General features: G+C 44.1%; 1 protein-coding gene across 1 annotated transcript in view; it reads left to right on the top strand.

The window, feature by feature from the left end:
- The window catches only part of LOC111219225 (ERC protein 2-like), a 149,602-nt gene that overhangs the window by 66,864 nt on the left and 62,971 nt on the right, over nucleotides 1–19,767 (top strand). Inside the window, exons 12-14 of the mRNA XM_022741839.1 lie at nucleotides 2,464–2,557; nucleotides 7,420–7,572; nucleotides 11,394–11,554. Of these exons, the coding sequence (XP_022597560.1) occupies nucleotides 2,464–2,557; nucleotides 7,420–7,572; nucleotides 11,394–11,554 (408 nt within the window). The remainder of the gene's footprint in view (nucleotides 1–2,463; nucleotides 2,558–7,419; nucleotides 7,573–11,393; nucleotides 11,555–19,767) is intronic.

Genomic DNA, 19,767 nt, shown 5'->3' with positions numbered 1-19,767 from the left:
CATCTTAGTGAGACTCGATTTGTAAGTGACAAAAAATCAGTGACAAACTAGAAGAGAAAAAGAGGAAAAGAATGTCAAAGGGAAAATGGAAAAAGTGAGTAAGAGGAAATATGTACAGAGATACACAAGGTAAAAAAAAAAAAAAAAAAACTAGCTGTGGCTTAACAGCCAGAAATAAAGCGGAGCTGCTTATGTTGGAAGGCGGATGTGTCGAGTGCTCCAGGTGGAAGAAGCGAGAGGAAATGTGAAAAATTACTTATTACGCTCAGTTTAGGAAATGGCTGGACTCGTGCAAACTGCCCCCCCCCCCCCACTTCATCTTTCTAAGCAATGTCACAGCAATAAAATACTATTTTCCCCCCATGAATTTACTCATTTCGGTAATCAGCAAATCAAAGTTCTCCTTCACATTTTCCACTCTCATGCAGCCCAGCCCGTCTGCTCCTTCCTCACACTCTACGTGCCCTCATTTGCCTTCACATTGGTCAAAACACTTATTTCATTTTGCGCTGATGGGCTGATGGGGGACCAGCGTGTCTGCTGGTTTATACACCTGTGCCAGTAGCGGCTGTGTGTGATAGCTGATATGCCCTCATGGCAAGTTTGTTCTCTATGGACATGCATCTGAGCTTATAAAAACACACACACAGACATCAAAGATCAGAGTATAAACAAATTCCTTTTCTCCTCCTCCTCCTCCTCCTCCTTCTCCTCCTCCTCCTCCTCCTCCTCTTCCTCTTCCTCTTCCTCCTCCTCGCTGTGTAAATATGAGTGCACATATACACATGTGTGTACCTATACTTCATTCATAACAGTAACAGAATTGAATGATAATCTGTATTTATGCAGCACTTTTCAAAACCCACTCGTAAAAATGATAAAAAACGTATAAAATCAACAGCAGAGTCATTAAAAAAAGAAATAAAGATACAAACCAGAGACATGAAACGACAAGCCTAATAAACGGTATGTGTAGTTTTGTATAGAGGGAGTAATATCAGATATAAATATTGGTATAAATTTCGAGCACTCCCCTCCTGCTCTGTCTGCTCTGCCTTCTCTTATTATAACCAAAAAAAAATCTCAAGGGTTTTTACTGTCGTGTGTGTGGCAGGATGAGTGTGTATTAAATTTTTACATCATCTTCTTGGGTGTATTTCAAATTAATTGCACACCAGCATCACTCAGAAAATCTGACACACACACATACACACACACACACACACACACACACACACACACACACACACACACACTTTCTAGGGGCTATGACAGCAAATATTTGGCCATATGTGGGGGCAGCTTGTAGGTTTTGCCCAGAGTAAACACACCAGTGTGGATATGGAATAATAATGTGGCGCGTTTTAGCAGCTGCTTGGTCACAGCCTGTTTACAGTGTTGGAGGGTTCTCTTAAGCGCTAATTTGTCACTGTCAGCTTTCTCGCACTTTCTGTGCATTTTTTAAAAAAGTGTGAAAGCTCACTTTTTTTTTTCTTGGGGGGGGGGGGGCGCAAAGAGTGTGTTTTCATTCTATTTTGAGTGTGCTTGTGAGAGGATATAGAGTGTGTATGCAGCTGAGTGTGTGTGTGTATCCTATGAGTTTTATGGGTTTGTGTGCGTGTGCGCGTACGTGCCATAGTTCTCTGGCTAAGTAAGTTCGGTAAATGACAAGGAGTAGGTCTGAGTGTGGAGGTAAATACACAGCCATCCTGACGGGGTAATACACGGTTTAGCTCTGTAATCAGCACCTCAGCTGACGACACTGACAGCAGATTTATTATCCTCTGTGTGTGTTTCTGGCAGTGTCTATAGACTCGCACCAATTTATGTTTTTCAAAAACACATGCCCTTTTGTGTGTGTGTGTGCGTGTGTGTGTGTGTGTGTGTGTGTGCGTGTGTGTGTGTGTGTGTGTGTGTGTGTGTGTGTGTGTGTGTGTGTAATTATATGTTCATCTGTCCCTTCTTTATCTGTAGACTCACCTTTCTTGCACCATATCTATTTCTTGAGAATGCGTGTGTGTGTGTGTGCATGCTTGTGCTTGCATCTCCTGTCTGCATGTGTTTGTGTGTTTTGTTGTTGAAAGATTTACACAGCAGTGTCTCACATCCATCAGTCAAGTCTTGTCTTGTCCCAGTCTGCCATGTAACGAAGACTAGACACATGCACAGCCGCTGTGCTTTCTGGCACACACTGTCACTCCGCCATTTACCCGTGTGATACAATATGCAGGCCTCGTTTTAACTCTGAAAATAAATCAAAAAGGACAAAAAAAAAAAAAATTATATGCATTTTCTATGTTGGACAACAAGACTACATTTATTATTTTAGAAAAAGTAATTCAAAGTAAAATGGGGCCATTGTATATTGTGTATACTGTGTGTGCATACATACAGGTATACATCATCATATTTTGTGAATATGATTTCTCTTCATCTGCTGTCACACATTTTCTCTATCTGAAGGCAAATCAAGTCTCCGAACATCCAGAAGCAGACGGTTCCGGGTGAGATGAGGAAAGATGCCCTGACTGATGGACATCCGCACTCTTTATCGCAGGTTTGAATTTGTGTGTGTGTGCGTGTGTGTGTGTTCACATGCGTACATTCCTTGGTTTCTAACTTAGCTCTTCATCACCTCTTCATCCTGGAGTGTTCAGATCGAGTCATACTCGTTTATCATGCCCTCTTTTCTCCTCTTTCCTCCTCACCTCTTTTGCAAGGCATTCCTCACAAAGTATTATCTTTTCCCTTTCCTTTCTATCTCTTTTTTTGCTCACTGTCTTTTCACTCCCTTCCCTTTACTCACGTCTAGGCAGAGAGAGCCCTGTTGCACTCTTTCATGCCCACCTACCCTCCCCATCCTCCCCCTCAGTGCATCTCAGAGTCTGTCCTAAGTGGAAGAGACAGGCATTTAGTCCGGCAGAAATCAGCTCCATACGCCAGCAGGGAGCGGCGGCATAATGGCTCAGATGGGAATAATAAAGGACTGTGTCTAGTCAGTCAGGAGAGAGAATCTTGAAGTACCATTTCTGGTATCACTTGTATATACCTGCTTAGGTGTCAACATAAGTCTCAGCTGTTTACTTGACACTCTGTGTATATGTGCGTCTGTGTGCCTGCTTGTGTATTACCCTGCAAAGCTATGCCGAGGTGTTAATATGCAGAGTGCGCCATGCCAGGTTAGTCCCACAGGACCAATGAAGTAGAGTACACCTCTCTGTACCTCCCTGGCAAATAGAGCCGGAGCCCCTCTCTCAGTCTGTTATTTTGTTATTCCTGTGTGTGCTGGCAGGCAGCATCCAACATCCTATTTCCTCTTCTAAACAGTGTCTGAGTAGTACACATTAATATTGCTATAACCTGGAAAGACACATGAAGCGAATGCCAGGAAGAAAGAAAGAGGCACAGGGACAAGTGCAAGGGAGTAGTAAAATATTGACCAAGGGAAATACTAGTGTTAGAGCAGAGACAGGAAATCAAGCTCGAGTTCAAGTACATTGTGTTGTCAAGAGTCTGACTGATAGTGGTTCTTTGAAGATAACACTGACATCAATATTTAAAAGTAAAAAATAAAAAAAAAACTGATAACCTTTTTTATCTCTGTTTGCTGCATGGCTGTATGAATGGAAAAGTCGGTTGGTTGGTTCAGACTGAAATATCTAACCGTCTGACTGCCATGAAATTTGGTTCAAAAATTCAAGGTGCCAGAGACTATTGGATCATTTGCCATAAAGTTTGGTACACGCACACACACACACGCACACACACACACACACACACAAGCACACACACACACACAAGCACACACACACAGTCAATGAAGAAAAAAAAATTAATGATACTCGCATCAGCCTTAGTTGCACTTTGTGTTTAGTGCTATGTAGCAAGTGGTAGCATGCTAATACACTAAAGATGGTGAAGATGGTAAAAATGCTAAACATTAGCATGTTAGCATTTCCACTGTGAGCATTGTAGCACATTGATGTTAGTATGTTGACTCATAGAGTCTTGGTCTTGTTTTAACATAAATAAACATTTTTATAGGAACCCATTACATTTGGTTATCGAAGAATAGTGAGCAGATGTGCATTTTACTGATGAAAAAGTGCTTTATAGTGAAAAAAACTATGTAATGGCAAAGTACCTCAAACCTATCTTTGGCATTTCTGTTCTCATTTATTTATTTATTTATTTTTATTGGTCAACATATATGACCTTGGACACAACAATCCAAACATTTGACAATAACATTAGACGATAAGTCCCTGAGGGGTTTGACTATACATAATATAATCTGATATAATAAAGCTCAAGAACAGTATGATAAAATACAACAGCAATTCACTGATAGAGAGAAGGAGGAATATAGTATGACAACTTCAAAGTAAGACGACATGAGAGTGATTCCAAGTCACCGTCTGTGATGCTGGGATGTAGTAGAGTAGTAGAGTAGTAGAGTGTAGTATGCATTCTGTATATTGTGTTTGCTCAGCAGTCAGGTTGCACTGTTGCCTCTATCTTGCCCCCCCCCCCCTCGCTCTGTGTCTCCGTTTATCTCCAGGTCCATCAGGAACACAGCACGCTCCGAGGGTAAACACAAACAAACAGGGCCTTCCCTCATCGCTCGCTCTCCACATTCATCCAGGAGAGTTTATGTGGGATGGAGCGATAGCATCTCTCCGCTCCATCGTCTCCATCGCGCCACGCTGCACTTCACAAACACAGAGAAAACACACATCGGAAATGTTCACTTCAAGCCTTCAAACAGGCCTTTTATTTCTCTTTTATCTGTAATTGAGAGGCATCAGCGACACTCAATACTTTGTTTAGAGACAGAAGTATTACAGAAACTTTTTTCTTAAAAACTGGGGACAGTTAAAGAACATAGACACAGTGCAGGATTTTCATTCACTCGAGGCTTGTTCCCACAGTCTTTGAACTTGACTCAAACTTTATGAAACTTCTGGTCCTGCACACCATTTTTTAAGAACATAGAGGTTGATGCTGCACGCACAACTTTTTTTTTTTGACGGAGACAGATGTCTGTCTGCCTGGATCAGGCTATGTGGGTGAGTGGTTTGTGTGTGTGTCTGTGTGTGTGTATGTAAAGCTGAAGATCATAGGTACACAGCTGCTGGAAATGTGCATTCTCTCACTCTTTGCTCGTTTATTTTAGTGATTATAATCCCTCCATCAAACCAAAAAGGGCCAGACTCCATAATGATCCTTCCCAAGGGCATTAGGTGATGATTGGTGCAGCAGAGGCAATTATCTTTCCATTTCTCCCCACTCTCTGTATCTCTCTATCTTTATTGCCCCTTTTTTCCATTCTTTGTTTTCAGCCAGCAATATTCTCTTGTTACTAATAAAACTCACATAACACACAGATATGCACTGACACACACACAATCACACACAAATATACTGTACATGCACACACACACACACACACACACACACACACACACACACACACACACATACCCACATAGGCAGACAGAGCTTTCTGGTTAGGTTTCACTTGGGGGTCTAGCGGTGGCAGCCCCATCTCAGTGGGGTGTGTGTGTGTGTGTGTCTGTGTGTGTGTGTGCCTGGGTTTCTGTCTGCGGGGCGGGGTCAGACCAGTACTTGTTGATTCTGGTGCATCGAATTACTGCCCGTCTGTCACATCCAATTACAGCTTTGGACTACTGACGCACACAGCCTGCCTCTGTATGTGTGTGTGCGGGTGTTTGTCGCTCACCTCCAGCTGTGTCGTGCTGACGTGACGAGCCACAAGTATCCGCTTGTGATTCGGCTGGCTCGGCGCTATTTTCATCACGCTCGGGGATAATTCTGTTGCTGCTGTTTTAGTCAGTATCACTGAATTGGTCAGTTAATTTGGTCAATGATATATTTTTTTATCCATTTATTTAATATTTACCCTTGAATTTGAAGATACATCCTTACGGACGTCTTGATAGCATTTTTTTTTTTCTTTTTCCACACTGTTACCACAGCATTGAGCATGTGCCATGACTACTTGATATTTATAAGGGCCGGTTAATAAGCCATTCAAATTTATCCTGGCACTGTCTCATAAAATTACTTCCACGTCACTCTTTTCAGTTTGACGTGCCTTTAGTATCTCCTTTTTTTTTTTTTTTTTTTCCATCACAATGGATTCCCCATGTGTGAGCCACGGTGCTGTTTAGCCTGGAGCTCTGCTTTATGCAGCACAATCATTAGTCACTCAGAGTCCTGTCAGGTTTAGTACTGGTCTAAGACTCATGCACATTCGCATTGAGCTCTACCTGTCGCTGATGAAACTGCTCCCGAGCATTTGAATTCACCATCTGACTTTGAGAAACGCCGAACAGTCGTTTGTGAGATGACATGTCAGTTTAACAGTGTGCAGCGAGACTCAGTGAAACACTGAAACGCTTCAGCCAGAGAATTGTCATCCGTCACAATTAAGTCCGCAGTTTTCTCCATTACCACTTTTTGCTTTCTTGCTTTCTGGAGAGAGTTTCCTTCACATCTTCGCGAACACACCTTCTTGCCACCTGTTGCTTGCATTTTCTCATATTCATTTGCTTGATGCATCTACAAATGTGTTATCGAGTCTGTGGTGTTGAATCATCCAGTTTTCCTATTTTGCAGTGGTTTGCATTCTGCTGTATTAGCAACAGGTAGCTAACATGCAAAGAAACCGCTTCTTATCACTTCTCCTTACAGAAGATAGCACAAAATGTTACCATGACATTTCAAGGTGTTTTTGGCTCATGTGGATTTAGTTACTGAGTGTCTGATTGGCGTAACCCTAGTTTTCTCCATAAAAACATTGGTCTGACTCTTCTGCAACAAGGATATACCCCTGAGTTTAAATGAACTCCTGCTTGAAAGTTTCCCCTTGCCCATGTGACCCTGAGGCTTCTGTACTGCTCCCACAAACGTGTGAACGTGTGAACTTGAAAGTGAGTCAACTTTTCGGGAGTCAAAGAGTTAAAAAAAAAAAAAAGAATGAGAGAGAGAGAGAGAATCGGGGGTTTATTATTTCTGTCCAGTGTTTTCTTTCACAGTTCCATCACCCTGTGTGGAGAAGGATCAATTTCCTCCACTCACCATAGGTGTCAGAGAGGCCACACACAAGCGCTCCATCTCTCCATCACTTATCACTCTCTTCTGTTTTGGCTGCATCTATTTCTTCTAAGAAGAGTCGTGTTCTTCTCTTAGCACAGCTGTTCACCTGCCCAAGGCTTTCCTTTGTTCCTGTTTTACATGATTTGGATTTAAGCAAAGGGACAAACAAATACACCTTTTGCCCGTACAGTATTATTCCATGATGAACTTTTAGAACAAAGTATACTCAAAGAAAAACACTCTCTCCCCGGCTTTTGTTACTTTGCTTCCAATCCTCCTTTTGCCTCCCTCCCCCAGCTTACTCTTTCAGCTTCCCAGGGTGCCATGCAGGAGACGGCGGGGCGGATCAGGGAGTTGGAGATGTCACTGAGGGAGAGCATGAACACATCCGCACATAGGGAGGCTCTGTGGGCGCAGGAGGAGGCTGCCCGTGTTCAGGCCCAGAGAGAGGTTTACCTGATGTTACACACACTGTTGGAGGACTCCATCAGACCAGCATGCACATATACACACACTCAACTCATATGTATAGATGGTCGCATGCATTTCTACACAGGCAGCCAGGCCTACCTTTTAAACTGAGGGCAGGTATGAGCTCACCTAGGACTAAGAAGGACCTCTGAGAAAATGTTAGGGACCGAACTGCACCCCCATGTGGCTGAGAGCGTGACGGCAGGCAGACTGTGGTTAATGGATGATCCTTAATTACTTCATGTGTAGCTCTTAACCAGCAAAGATCATTATTACAAAATGGATAGTTGGCTTTTCCTTCCCGTCTCTTATTGTCTTTGATTCTTAATTCAGTTTTACTTTTCTAAACATGCTTTTGATTACTTTCTCCCTCTAGACTGAAATTTAAAACTGAAACGAAAAAATTCCAGCACCCTCCTTTCATTTTCTGTCTCTCATTAAGTTTGCTTTTGCATGCTTGAAAATGTAAGCATATGTGTGAATTATTGTCAGTTTATATGCATGTAATCAGAATTCATTAACAAAGCTTTAGACTTTGGGCTTGCAGCTTTGACGGAGTACAGGCTGCCCTTTTACCCTATATGTCCCGCTATCTATCTGTCTTTCTGACTGCCAGCTGGTCGGTGGGTCCGAGGTTTATGTGTGTGCTTTTGTATATGTGTGTGTGTGTGAGCATAGGTGTGTCTGTGGTGGGAAAGAGAAACAGGGAGAAGGAGCGCGTTTCCTCCTGGTGTGAGTGTGCATTTGAATGAGAATGACCTTGCATTACTTATGTGTGCCACAAGTAATGTGAGAGCAATCGGCGGTTAAAACAAGAACTAACATTTTTAGGCAGAATGGTGGCTGTATTACTTCAAACACACACACACACACGCGCGCACACACACACACACACAATCACACACACACACACACATTCAAAGACAGAAGCTGATAGAGGAGAATGAAAGGAGATGAAAAGAGGAGATCGGTGGACTGAGCGGGAAAATAAAAGAGGGTCAAACTCGGTTTAGAAAATTCAGTGAGAGCCAATGCTAACTGTGGCTTGTTTTTTTCCTCCTTTTTGAAATTTCTGTACTTTACACGCTTGACTTATAGTCAGCGTGGATACTGTATGTTTATCAAACAATATTATGATCGGCCGAGAGGTCCGAAAGAAAAGTATATTTATGTCTGTGGGACATTTCGCATGCATAGAAGTGGATGATTCAGCTTTGACCTAAGTTTACCCGTGTGCAGCCAAAGAATCAGGGCAATCCTTTCCTAACTTGTGACACGTTAACACTCACTGACCCCAAAAGTAATTGTCAAGTTACTTTAATTCCAAGTCAATCCAGGTCCTACGCATAGAGAACATACTGAGCCCGCATAGAGTTACAGTCACACTGTCGACACAAGGGAAGACGCCGCTCAGTCACTGATGTTCACTGCTAGGTGCTGTCAGCACTCTGAACTTTGTGAGCCAACGCTACATCACCACATAAGGAGGCAGCGAGTCAACATGCCATTAACATGTAGTCCCGCAGTCGTCAGTCAGCCGCCTTGCTTGCCTCAGACTTTAGAGAAAACGAGTGTGTGTGTGTGTGTGTGTGGGGGGGGGGGGGGGGTAGAATAGCGAGAGGGACAGGTCCTTCTGAAACATCACCTGACCCTGGCACCATTTCAGAGCGCCCTGCCAGACTCACATTCTCACATCCCCCCCCCCCCTCGCTCTTTCCTTGATTTTCTTCTTTCTTCTCCCCTCTGTCCCAGAGTAATCAGTCTCATGATGTGTAATGCGCTGAAAGTCTTCCATCAGCCTGACCTGCTGAAATGGAGCATGGGTAATGCCCTGGGTCACTTTTCTTCACACCCCCGCTCCCTAAGACTCAGTCCGCCTCTGCCTCTCTCTGTTTCTTGACTTTCCCCTGGCATCATTTCTGCTGTCCATCCATTGTCCCGAGCCTCGTTCTTTCCCATCTGCCTTCTTAAGTTGTCTCACCCAATTATCTCCCCACTGTCTCTCCCTTTCTCTCCATTTCTGTTCCTGTCTCTCTCCCTCTCTCCCCCCGTATGGCGTTTGAACTAGGCCTTTGAACCAGCAACACCGACACAAATGGACAAGAGGGATTTGGCCCTTAGCTCTGAGCCCCCAATCAGCTTATCAACTAAAGGGGCTTTGGGCCAGTCTTAGTGAGCCTTAGGCTGGCTGGGGGGGCTTTGCCTTGAAGTTGAGCTAAATTAGCACGCACAGGCTCACCGGTAAGCTGATTAGGTCCCTAATTTCACTAAAATGCATTGTATTCCTTATTAATGATGTGATTGTGAAGTGAGGGCTAGCCTGGGTGGTGGACTAATGGGGAACTGGGAGGGGAGCAGTTGGTGCATAAGGGCTGATAGACATGTGGTGAGTGTAAATGGTGTGTGTGTGTGTGTGTGTGTGTGTGTGTGTGTGTGTGTGTGTGTGTGTGTGTGTGTATGTGGACCCTTGGCTTTCAAGATGAAAAGATTGGCTCTGGATTCTTCTAAGCCTGAAATAAGACATCAAACATTTAACGTGGTGTGATTTTGGACAGTTTGATGTCTTGATGACATTGGGTATATTAGCTGCTGGACACTTTAAGAGGTCAGTTGTTGTTGGCGGGGATACAGGTTTTATGTTATTTGAAACAATGCCTTGCTACATTTCCAGGAAGTTATGACTGTAAGTTGTCACTTTCCCACCATTTCGAATTTCTTTATTCCCCACTTCCTCTACTTGCACCCTTTCTTCTCTTACCCCATATGTGATATTCATGAACAGTCAGTGAGCACATTATCTGACATCTGTGAAACACACCTAGAAAACCGGCGGAGATGGAGAGTGTCCTGAAAATGTGTGAACGATTTGGCCCCTTCATAAAAGAGGCCCATTTCTTTTTTCATGTCCTACCCCATGGAGTGCTTTCCCCTAATACTCTTTTTCTCTCTCTATTTTTTTTTCTTTGCCTCTCCCTTACTTTCATTCCCTTTGTTTGTTTGAGATCCAACACTTCAGAATTTATTGTTTGACTCTCTTATATCACAAATCTGCAAATCATCAGACCAGAACAAAGATCTTATTCTCTATTCTATATATACTATCATCTTCTCTTGGTGATCATCTGAACAGTCCTGACTGGTCCTGGATCCTGTTTTGAAGTACTTGTTGTTAGACAATTAGACACTTCCTGTCTTAGGATAATGACGCCCTCAGGTCACATCCTGTCTATCAGACAACTCAGGTTGGACATGCCGACCTGCGTGGCTGGAGGGCACGTGTGTGCAGAGGGAGGAGATGTAGTTGAGGGTTTGAGCATTATTCTCACCTGCTCTAAAGTAGAACCACACTTAAGAGTGAAGTAAAATAAATGGAGAAAGGTGGGGTCCTCGTTTCCTGCACAAGGATCAGTGGACATATCATTCAACTAACCTTTGAACCTGAGTAGTTTCACCTGCTCCTTGTTGTCTACCGGCCATTCCCTCTCATGTTTAGGCATCTTACCTCATTTTAGCATTCCAACACACGCACCGTCAGAAGTATACAAGTACAGTTGCACATCAGATACACACTTCGTGTGTATCTGATGACCTCACTGTACCATTTCCATGTCTGTGTGTGAGAGACTGGGCATGCATAAGTGTAAAATAGGTCTTGCATGTCTTACTTTCTGTAAGACAATGTATGATTCAATCAACACTTATTGCATTTGGGAGAAGAGCCATGTGCATGAGTATCCTGGTATGCGTTCATTCAGTTTAAACCTGTGTGTGTATATATATGTATATCTTCCCTTCTCTAGCTGGAGGAGCTGATGGGAGCTTTGGAGAAGACGCGACAAGAGCTTGACGCCACCAAACTCCGCCTGTCCTCCACTCAGCAGTCCCTGCATGAAAGAGACGGACACCTCAACAGTCTGCGCCAGGAGAGACGCAAACAGCTGGAGGAGATTCTGGAGATGAAGTTAGTCCCACATCTGTCTGTCTAATCTTATAAGGGATACCGCGATCACGTTTTTTCTTTTTTTTGCCGCTGATACCAATCATGTATGAGTGTCATCAGCCGATACCGATCATTTTTGGCATGCATTGCAGATGGCGCACGTTATGTCAGTCTCACACACTTTGTAAAAGTTCCACACGGCCGACATGTCGCTTTGTTTTGGTGGCCTGTCGTGCGCAGGTGCATTGAACAAGGTGGGAGGCGGGACTATACTACTCAGCCACAGACACCAAAGTATGAACCGCAGGTAATCGGTGATTGGAAGCTTTAACTCCAATCTACCAATCACGTATTTTTTATGAAAATCGGTCGATAATCGGTGGCCAATCAATCGGGGCATCCCTAAGTCCTATCTATCTATCTATCTATCTATCTATCTATCTATCTATCTATCTATCTATCTGCCTCTTTGTCTGTCTGTCTGTACAGTACAACTCTTTTCAAGTGTCCCTAAACAGCAGAACAAGGATCAGTGCAGGCCACACTGAATAATAATCACAAACTCTGTTAGCATATGCTACGTTCTCTACATTCATGGCGATGCATCTCTCTAATCAGTAAGAGAAAGACTTTAAGTGCTCAGTAATGTGACGTAAGACATACAGTCAGGGAATATAAACCAGTGTTAGCGGTAGTGACTGCACACCCAGCCCATAAAAGTATATGATCAAGTATATGATTTTTAGTGATGTTGGCATGATTCACTCAGTGCTTCATCAGGAGCATTTTCATTACTCCGCACAGCAGCTTTGTTGCTTCAGCAGAAACCTGTGTCTAATACTGCATCAGGCACATATATCCGCTCACCTGTTCACATGTGCGGCTGCGCACGGGTGTTATATAGACATCAGCGCTGAGGTGTGTTTTGAAGCAGGATCAGCTGTTGTCTATGGCTGCCTTATGAAAAGTTACATTTATTGAGGACAGGTGGTGCAGCCTTAGACAGCAGGTCAGGAGAAAATATGTGTGCGGCTGTTTCTTCATGTGGACGTGTGTGTGTGTGTGTGTGTGTGTGAGAGACAGAGAGAGAGGGAGGAAAACCAAAAAAAAAAAAAAAGTGCAGGACTGGCTGCATTTCCATGTGTGAGTGTGTGTCAGTGGGTATATGTATGAATGTGTGAGCGAGTTCAGTGATCTGTCAGTGGAGCGGCTACATGTGTGTTTGCTTTGAGCGCTTTGATTGAAGGAGCATGGAGCCACATATCTGGTTGTCATGTGCCGCAGAGAAATGCCTTTAATGTCAGCCACTCAGTACAGTACAAAAGGGAAGGCTGGCACACATGTATTGAAAACACAACTTTTTTGAAATCCATTATGCCTCACAAGCTCCTCTGATCACACTAACTCTGAAAGAATGTGTGTATGTGTCCGTGTCTGCGTACAGTCTGTGGATGTGTACGGTTACAGCTGAAAAAGACAGTGCCCTTGCCTGTGTATCAGCACACACACACATACACACACGCGCGCGCCCGCACACACATACACACAGACACACACACAGACACACACACATTTGTGATACAAACCATCTTCCTGTCTTTTCCAATTTCCACCATCCAAACATTACCAGGGATGTTTAGCAGAGGAAATGTATTACATATGATACAGGCACAAACCGTGCTTCTAGGTATGTACATGAAATTGGGAAAACGCTCAGGGACCTGACATGTGAATGATACTTTTGTACTTGACTGGCATTAGGCATAAATCATTATTATATTACCATTAGAAAGACGTCTGAGAAAGAAACTCAGTGTGATGGTTGGTTGACGTAAACAGCAACAAAGCAGATGGCATTCTTCGCTTTTGTGCTCGAGACTTCGAGTGAATACAAGTCGACGCTGGTCAGAGCTAATGGAAGGGGCACAGGGGGCATGAGTGCGTGTGGTCTCTTGTGCATTGGGCTCTGTGTGTTCTGCGTGTACGAAGAGGTCGGAGGCTGGGGTTTGGGGTCACTGGTGATGAGGATTAAAGGACTGTTGAATTGCGAGGGGGGTGGGGAGTGGGGGGGGGGGGGGGGGCAGGGGGTGAAGCTTCGTGAGACAGACTTACATCTGAACAAGCCACAAAGATACGCACGCAGAATTTACACACAGCCTCGGTGGAACTCACATATAATCACTCATGTCTGCAGACGTGCACGTACTTACACAAACTTTGGCTTTCTCCTTTAAAAGGGGCCATATTCCCACAGCACAAGCCCTGGTCCAAGTTAACACAGGGGAAACTAAACAGGAAAGATAGGGCAGAGAAAGAGAGGTAACAAGAGAGAGAGAGAGGGAGAGGGAGTTAGAGTGAAGGCAAGAAAAAATGAGACAGAGAGAGAGAATGAGAGGGAGGTGAGGATGGAATGGAGGGGCTATACAAACTGAAGTATTTCAAATCTTAGAAATCATGAGAGAAGTTTGATTGCATGCCAAGTTTCTCCTCCTCTGCGCCGTAATGTGGCATTTGTCAAGAAGACCAGCTGAAGCAAACCATGTGAGGCACGTTCCCCAGTGAACTGGGGAGCTCTCTGTGTGTTTTTAATGTGTGTGTGTGTGTGTGTGTGTGTGTGTGTGTGTGCGTGTGTGTGTGTGTGCGTGCGTGCGTGTGCGGCTGGATGGGGGAGAGAGAGAGAGAGAGCAGACTCTTTGCTTTTCAACACTGTTAATGAAAGAGACAAGAGGGGGAAAAAATCATTTTCAATATCCTCTCATTGCATGCTGGGTTTCCTAGCTCGTATTGTTTGTGTGTGTTTGTGTGTGTGTGTGTGTGTGCGCGTAAGTCTGTGTGTGAGAGTATGTGTGTGTAAGAGAGAGAGAGAGAGAGAGCATTTTCATATTTGCGTTTTTCAGATATAGAGCTGAATGCTTGATGTATAAGGAGTGGTGCAGGGTCTGCTCTGTCACCCCACACCAGATTGAGTTTCCTCCATACTGTACACTATTCACACACACACACACACACACACACACACACACACACACACACACACACACACACACATACACAGATGGCCTCCAGAGGAGCTAGTAATTTAATGAGTCTAGGGTCACGGGGTGTAGGTGCACAATAGAGAAATTATGTGTTTGGACATTTTGAATAGCTAGTCATTGAGATGTTTCCATAGTATGAATGGGATAATACTACATGCCACAACATCGCAGTGGCTTACTGAACCTGATCCTCCTGTAGACACTGGGAATGTAGCTGATATTATCTCTGTTTACATTTTAGTGATGGAAAAAAAATGATAGAGCAAAGAAAAGGTAGCGGCAGCTTTTAGGCAGGAACATAAAGAGATGGAGAGTAGACAAAGAGGTAGAGAAGGAGAGAGTTGACAATTTAAGAGATGGAGGGAAAATCATGCACACATTCACAGACTCTATAGACTCTGCAAGACAGTTGAGGAATGAAAAGAGAGAAGCTGTAGCAGAGGGAAAGGAGGAAATAGTAAATGATGGAAAAAGAAGGATGATAGAGTGTTAGAGTGATTGATGGAGGGGGTGATGGATGGAGGAAAGGAGGAGGAGAATGATGGAGGGAGTGGTGGAAGAAAGAACAGGGAGAAGATGGAGTAAAGCTGTGAAGGGTGGGAGAGAGTAGAGTCTGGTTAGCAGAAAAGGGCCAGAGAAAGAGAGACGAATGGGACAGAGTAGAATAACCATCTGCACCACATCACGCAATAAAGAGCGTTCTAACACAGCTGTTAATTACCAGCCGCTACAGTGTGTGGCTGGTATTGGTGTATTGGTATTCACTTTGTGAGTGGTGTGGCCTGATTTGTAATGATGTAGTAATGACCACTGACAGGCGCCGCATATGTATAACAATACTTTTACTTACTTTTATTTATATAAACACATGAAACCGCATGAATAGTAGCTGTTGTGTTGGTAACAGCTGATAGGGATGCATAAATAAATAACGTACAAAACGACAATGGAAATAGATTTTTTTTTAGCCTGGTTTTGCTTTATTTTCTTTTCTTTTGTTATATTTATCTACTTTACCAAAATGCCCTAAATAACATGTTGAACAAGAAAACTTAATTAACATCGAAAACGAATTCCTCAGTGTAAAATAAACACAGGAGCTTTGCTAATTACATACTCTCATTATGCCTTTGCACCCCCTTTGCTCGAATGTTCGCTCATCAGTGGTTCATAGAAACATGCCTCGTGCCGTTCTACAAAAGCAAAACTAAGCAAAATATCAACTATATTTAAAGCTCACTTTCTTATTATCATGTCCTTAAGTCAAAACCCTCACGCAAAGACAAAAGAGCTATTCCACATGATGGAAATGTAATATTATAATAATGTAAAATTCACTACTATCCATGATGTGTGTTCATGTATCCATTTGTTGGCCAGTTACAGTAACCCATGGCATAATGAAGCTTAGAGCAGTAGCGACGTTATGACTTTCAAATCCCCAATGTAGACATCCTGTCTGCACAGCACCGTTGCCATGGTTACACTTGCTAAAAACACAGAGAGACCAGCTGTACTGGCAAGGTCATGTCCCCGCTCACTGATCTCTCTGAGGGGCCTGGACACACACACACACACACACACACACACACACACACACACACACACCCTCACAATTTCAAACACAGGTATACACACATATACAGCATGTGCACTCACGCACATATTGAAACACGCTCACATTGAAAAAGTATATTTACACATTCATGTATTCAGCCAAATGGCACTGCGTTCACCTCTGTGGCTTTGAGATCACATTCACGTATACTGGCGAAATCGCGAGCGCGCAACAACATATGCAAGGACTTATAGCAGACACACACACGTATGCACGTTCACACAGCCGCACGTGCGCATGTATGGTGTTACCCTGCCATTGTTGTGATAGGTAACGATGAGACATAGAGGGCCGGTGCAGTGTGTGAATGGGATTCTCTGTGTTGCAGTGATGAGGAGGGGCTGACCACACATCACCTTCCTCTCTCTATCCAAGCAGGTTTGTATGCGTGTCGCCTCGTGGGAACTTGGGGCCATTCATCATGTCTGTCTGTGCTCCCGTGCCCTCTGACACGCGTGTTTACCTTCGACATGTGTGTCGGCTGCTGGGCCTGTAGGTGTGTTATTATGTCAGGGCCTAGGCATGCTCCACCCTACTCCTCCTCCTCCTCCTCCTCGTCCTCCTCCTCCTTTGAGGTTTTGTCAATGGAAGGCTTCATTAAATGGAAATCCCTGCATCCAAGTCCTTGTTCGGGACAGTGCGGTAATAACAGAGTTCTACCTGGTTGCCATACAGTAAGCTTCGAGGGTGGAGAGAACAGTCCAAAGATACACATGTGGAGTTTGCTTAGTACGGTCATTTTTTGAATTGTTCAGCTAATGCAACTGGAAGTTAAGTGACCTAAATTTAAATTCCATTTTTCCCAGACCATGTTATTCTCTTGGCCTGCACTCTGCAACCATCATGTCTTGAACTGTTCTAGGATCAGTTATGGTTATTTTTTATCACTTGTTACTTGCTAATATCTTACTTTCACATATATCCACATAGTATTTTGGCAAGCAAAGGCCCACCCAATAAACATGAATCGGAAGTTTTGCATCCTGTTCAGTGTGTAAACCCTGACGATAAGTTTGGTAAAACTAGCCCACAGATGTGTACACACTCTGTTTGTGAGCCATGAAGTGGCTTGTTGAAGTGACATTGTCTCCTAAAGTCGATGTGTGAGTGACTGGTAGGCTTGAACTGTCTTATGAAGTTGATGTTGGACTGAAAGACACATTGACGCTCGGAGGACGTCAGTCGAATAAGGGAGGATAGTGCAAGTGTGTGTGTGTGTCTGTGTGTGTGCGTGCGTGTGCGTGCGCATGTGTGTGCGTGTGTGTTTAGTTAAAGTGATAGACAGAGATGGAAGAGTCTTTCCAGAGACAGAAAGAACGTCTTGTCCTAATCTGAAGACTGACATTATGATGATGGGGCAAATGTGACACACAAAAAACAAAAAAGAATGCAATGATTGACAACCAGAGAAGAAGACGGGGGAGGCCACATCAAGGAGGCAACGGGGAGATGTTGCATGTGGAAACTGCTTTTACCTTCGTACTGAGTCATGTTTCGTCTCACTAGAGTAAAATCATTCTTTCATTCTCTCTTCTTACTTTTACTTCATCACTCTTTTAACACTGACCTCCTTAGCTTCCTCTGAGTATTAAATGGTCTACCTCCCTCTCTTTTTTGTCTGTTTTTCTCCTTTTGTCTTGTTCTATCTCTGGACGGGTGGACGAGGGCCTGGAATTTATCACACATACCTAATAATTACTATCACAGGAAATGGTCCTGAGGAAGTAGGTGCACTAGCCCTGCTAATTAGTGTCAGTCGCAAACACACATGCACGTGCACATACTTGCACACGCACACACACACACACACACGCAGAGCTAATAAGCGTCATTTGGCTGGTGTGGAAGTCTTGGGAAAGCCCAATCTGATTGGCCTAAGGGAGACTAACACCCCCAAGTTTACTCGCTTGTATAAATCTCAAGACTAATTGATTGGAAGTCCTGTGTGTGTGTGTCTGTGTCTGTCTGTGTGTTAGGGGGGTGGCATTTAAGTGTGTGCATGAGTGGGCAATTGATTAGGTGGGCCCTGCAGCCATAAAGAGACAGCCTAGGTCACAGCACCCAGAGGTGACCAGTGACGGCCTCCTTAACGGCTGTCCTGCCCTCAGGGTCACCAAAGGAATGAGGGGAAGGAGGGGGTCAAGCGAGGACGTACGGTCAGTGTAGATAGACACGGTCATGCCACCAAAGCAGATCTGCATTTAGAAACGGATAGACACACAGATATGCAGATAGATACATGTACAGATGGACAGCAGCAGAGATGGAGATGGAAGAAGGGGTGAACTGAAAGCGCAAAGACCGTGTGCAGCAGCGAGAGATTGTAGAAAGAAGGAGGGATGGGTTATTTTAAATGCAGCTGCATGTAATACGTTGTTGGATGCGCCGTGTTGTAAAACAGCCACTAAAACAGTGGCTTCGCGAAATGCCCTCATGGTTTACCATCATGGGCACTCGAAATGCTGGTGTACCCACACGAGTGAGTCAGTGGGGCTTACTGGCACATATTCACACGCTGTAAACACCTCCAAGCCCCTGTGGTTGGCACACACACCTGAGCCCCGGCTCCTGTTTTTCTCCTCTGCGGTTTCCCTGGCAACATCTGTCTATCTTTATCTGGGTGTAAGTCTGTCTCTGTCTTTATCTGTCTGCGCCCGAGTCTTTCTTCATTTCTGTTGAGAACTTTCTCTGCAGCTCTGACTTCTACACATTCTCACCGAATTTTCATCCGTCGAAATAAAATATTGTTACATAAAGACTTCAGTAAAGGCTCGGCCTTTCTGACTCTTTGTTGGTTTGACTGGAGTTTTATTAGCCCTGCACATCTCCCAGACTTGCTGAGATGGTTCCCAGGAGGTTTTAATGGAGAGCAATAGTAGCGCTGGGCTGCTCCAACGCTGCACACCAGTCAGCATACACCACAGCAGCCCCTGGCACTTCTGGATTGTGTGTGTTTGTGTGTGTGTGTGTGTGTGTCTGATCTGGTTAATTCAGGGATGTAGACCCAAACTGTAATTATCATTATGCACTTCTCGGCAGTGGCAGGAAACAGCCCAAGCAAGTTTGAATGAGCGTGTGTATCCTCACTGATGTGCACTGAATGTGTTTGTACCCAAAGAACAACATGTGCATACATGAATTTGTCTATGTGTGTGTGTGTGTGTGTGTGCGTGTGCGCGCGCGCGCATGTGTGCGTGTGTATGCGTGCGTGCATGTGCACATAGGAGCAATGATGTGAAGAGCATGAGAGCTATTAGCAGTGAAAGATAAGCAGATTGTGCCAGTGGCTATGTGATGATTTTTCCTGCTCTTGTTTTGGCCCTGCTCTTGTTCATTTGGTCTCTGCTAAATGGAGACATATTGGAAACATGACTGTTCTCTCGGGGCCGGTGGGTATCCAGAGTTTATGCCTGGAAAGTAGAGAGGAGCGAAGAAATGAGAGGAAAGTGGGAGAAGAGGAAATGAAAGGAGAAGGGTGGAAAGAGAATGAGATGAATATAAAAAAAAAAAATCAGGAGAGAAAGAAGGAATCAGTGGAGTTAAGCTCACCACTAGGATTTCAGATCTCATAAAAACAA

Source organism: Seriola dumerili, unplaced genomic scaffold (assembly GCF_002260705.1).
Source record: "Seriola dumerili isolate Sdu_G_001 unplaced genomic scaffold, Sdu_1.0 BDQW01000056.1, whole genome shotgun sequence".
Taxonomy (NCBI): Eukaryota; Metazoa; Chordata; class Actinopteri; order Carangiformes; family Carangidae; genus Seriola; species Seriola dumerili.
This window is presented reverse-complemented; position numbering and strand designations above follow the sequence as displayed.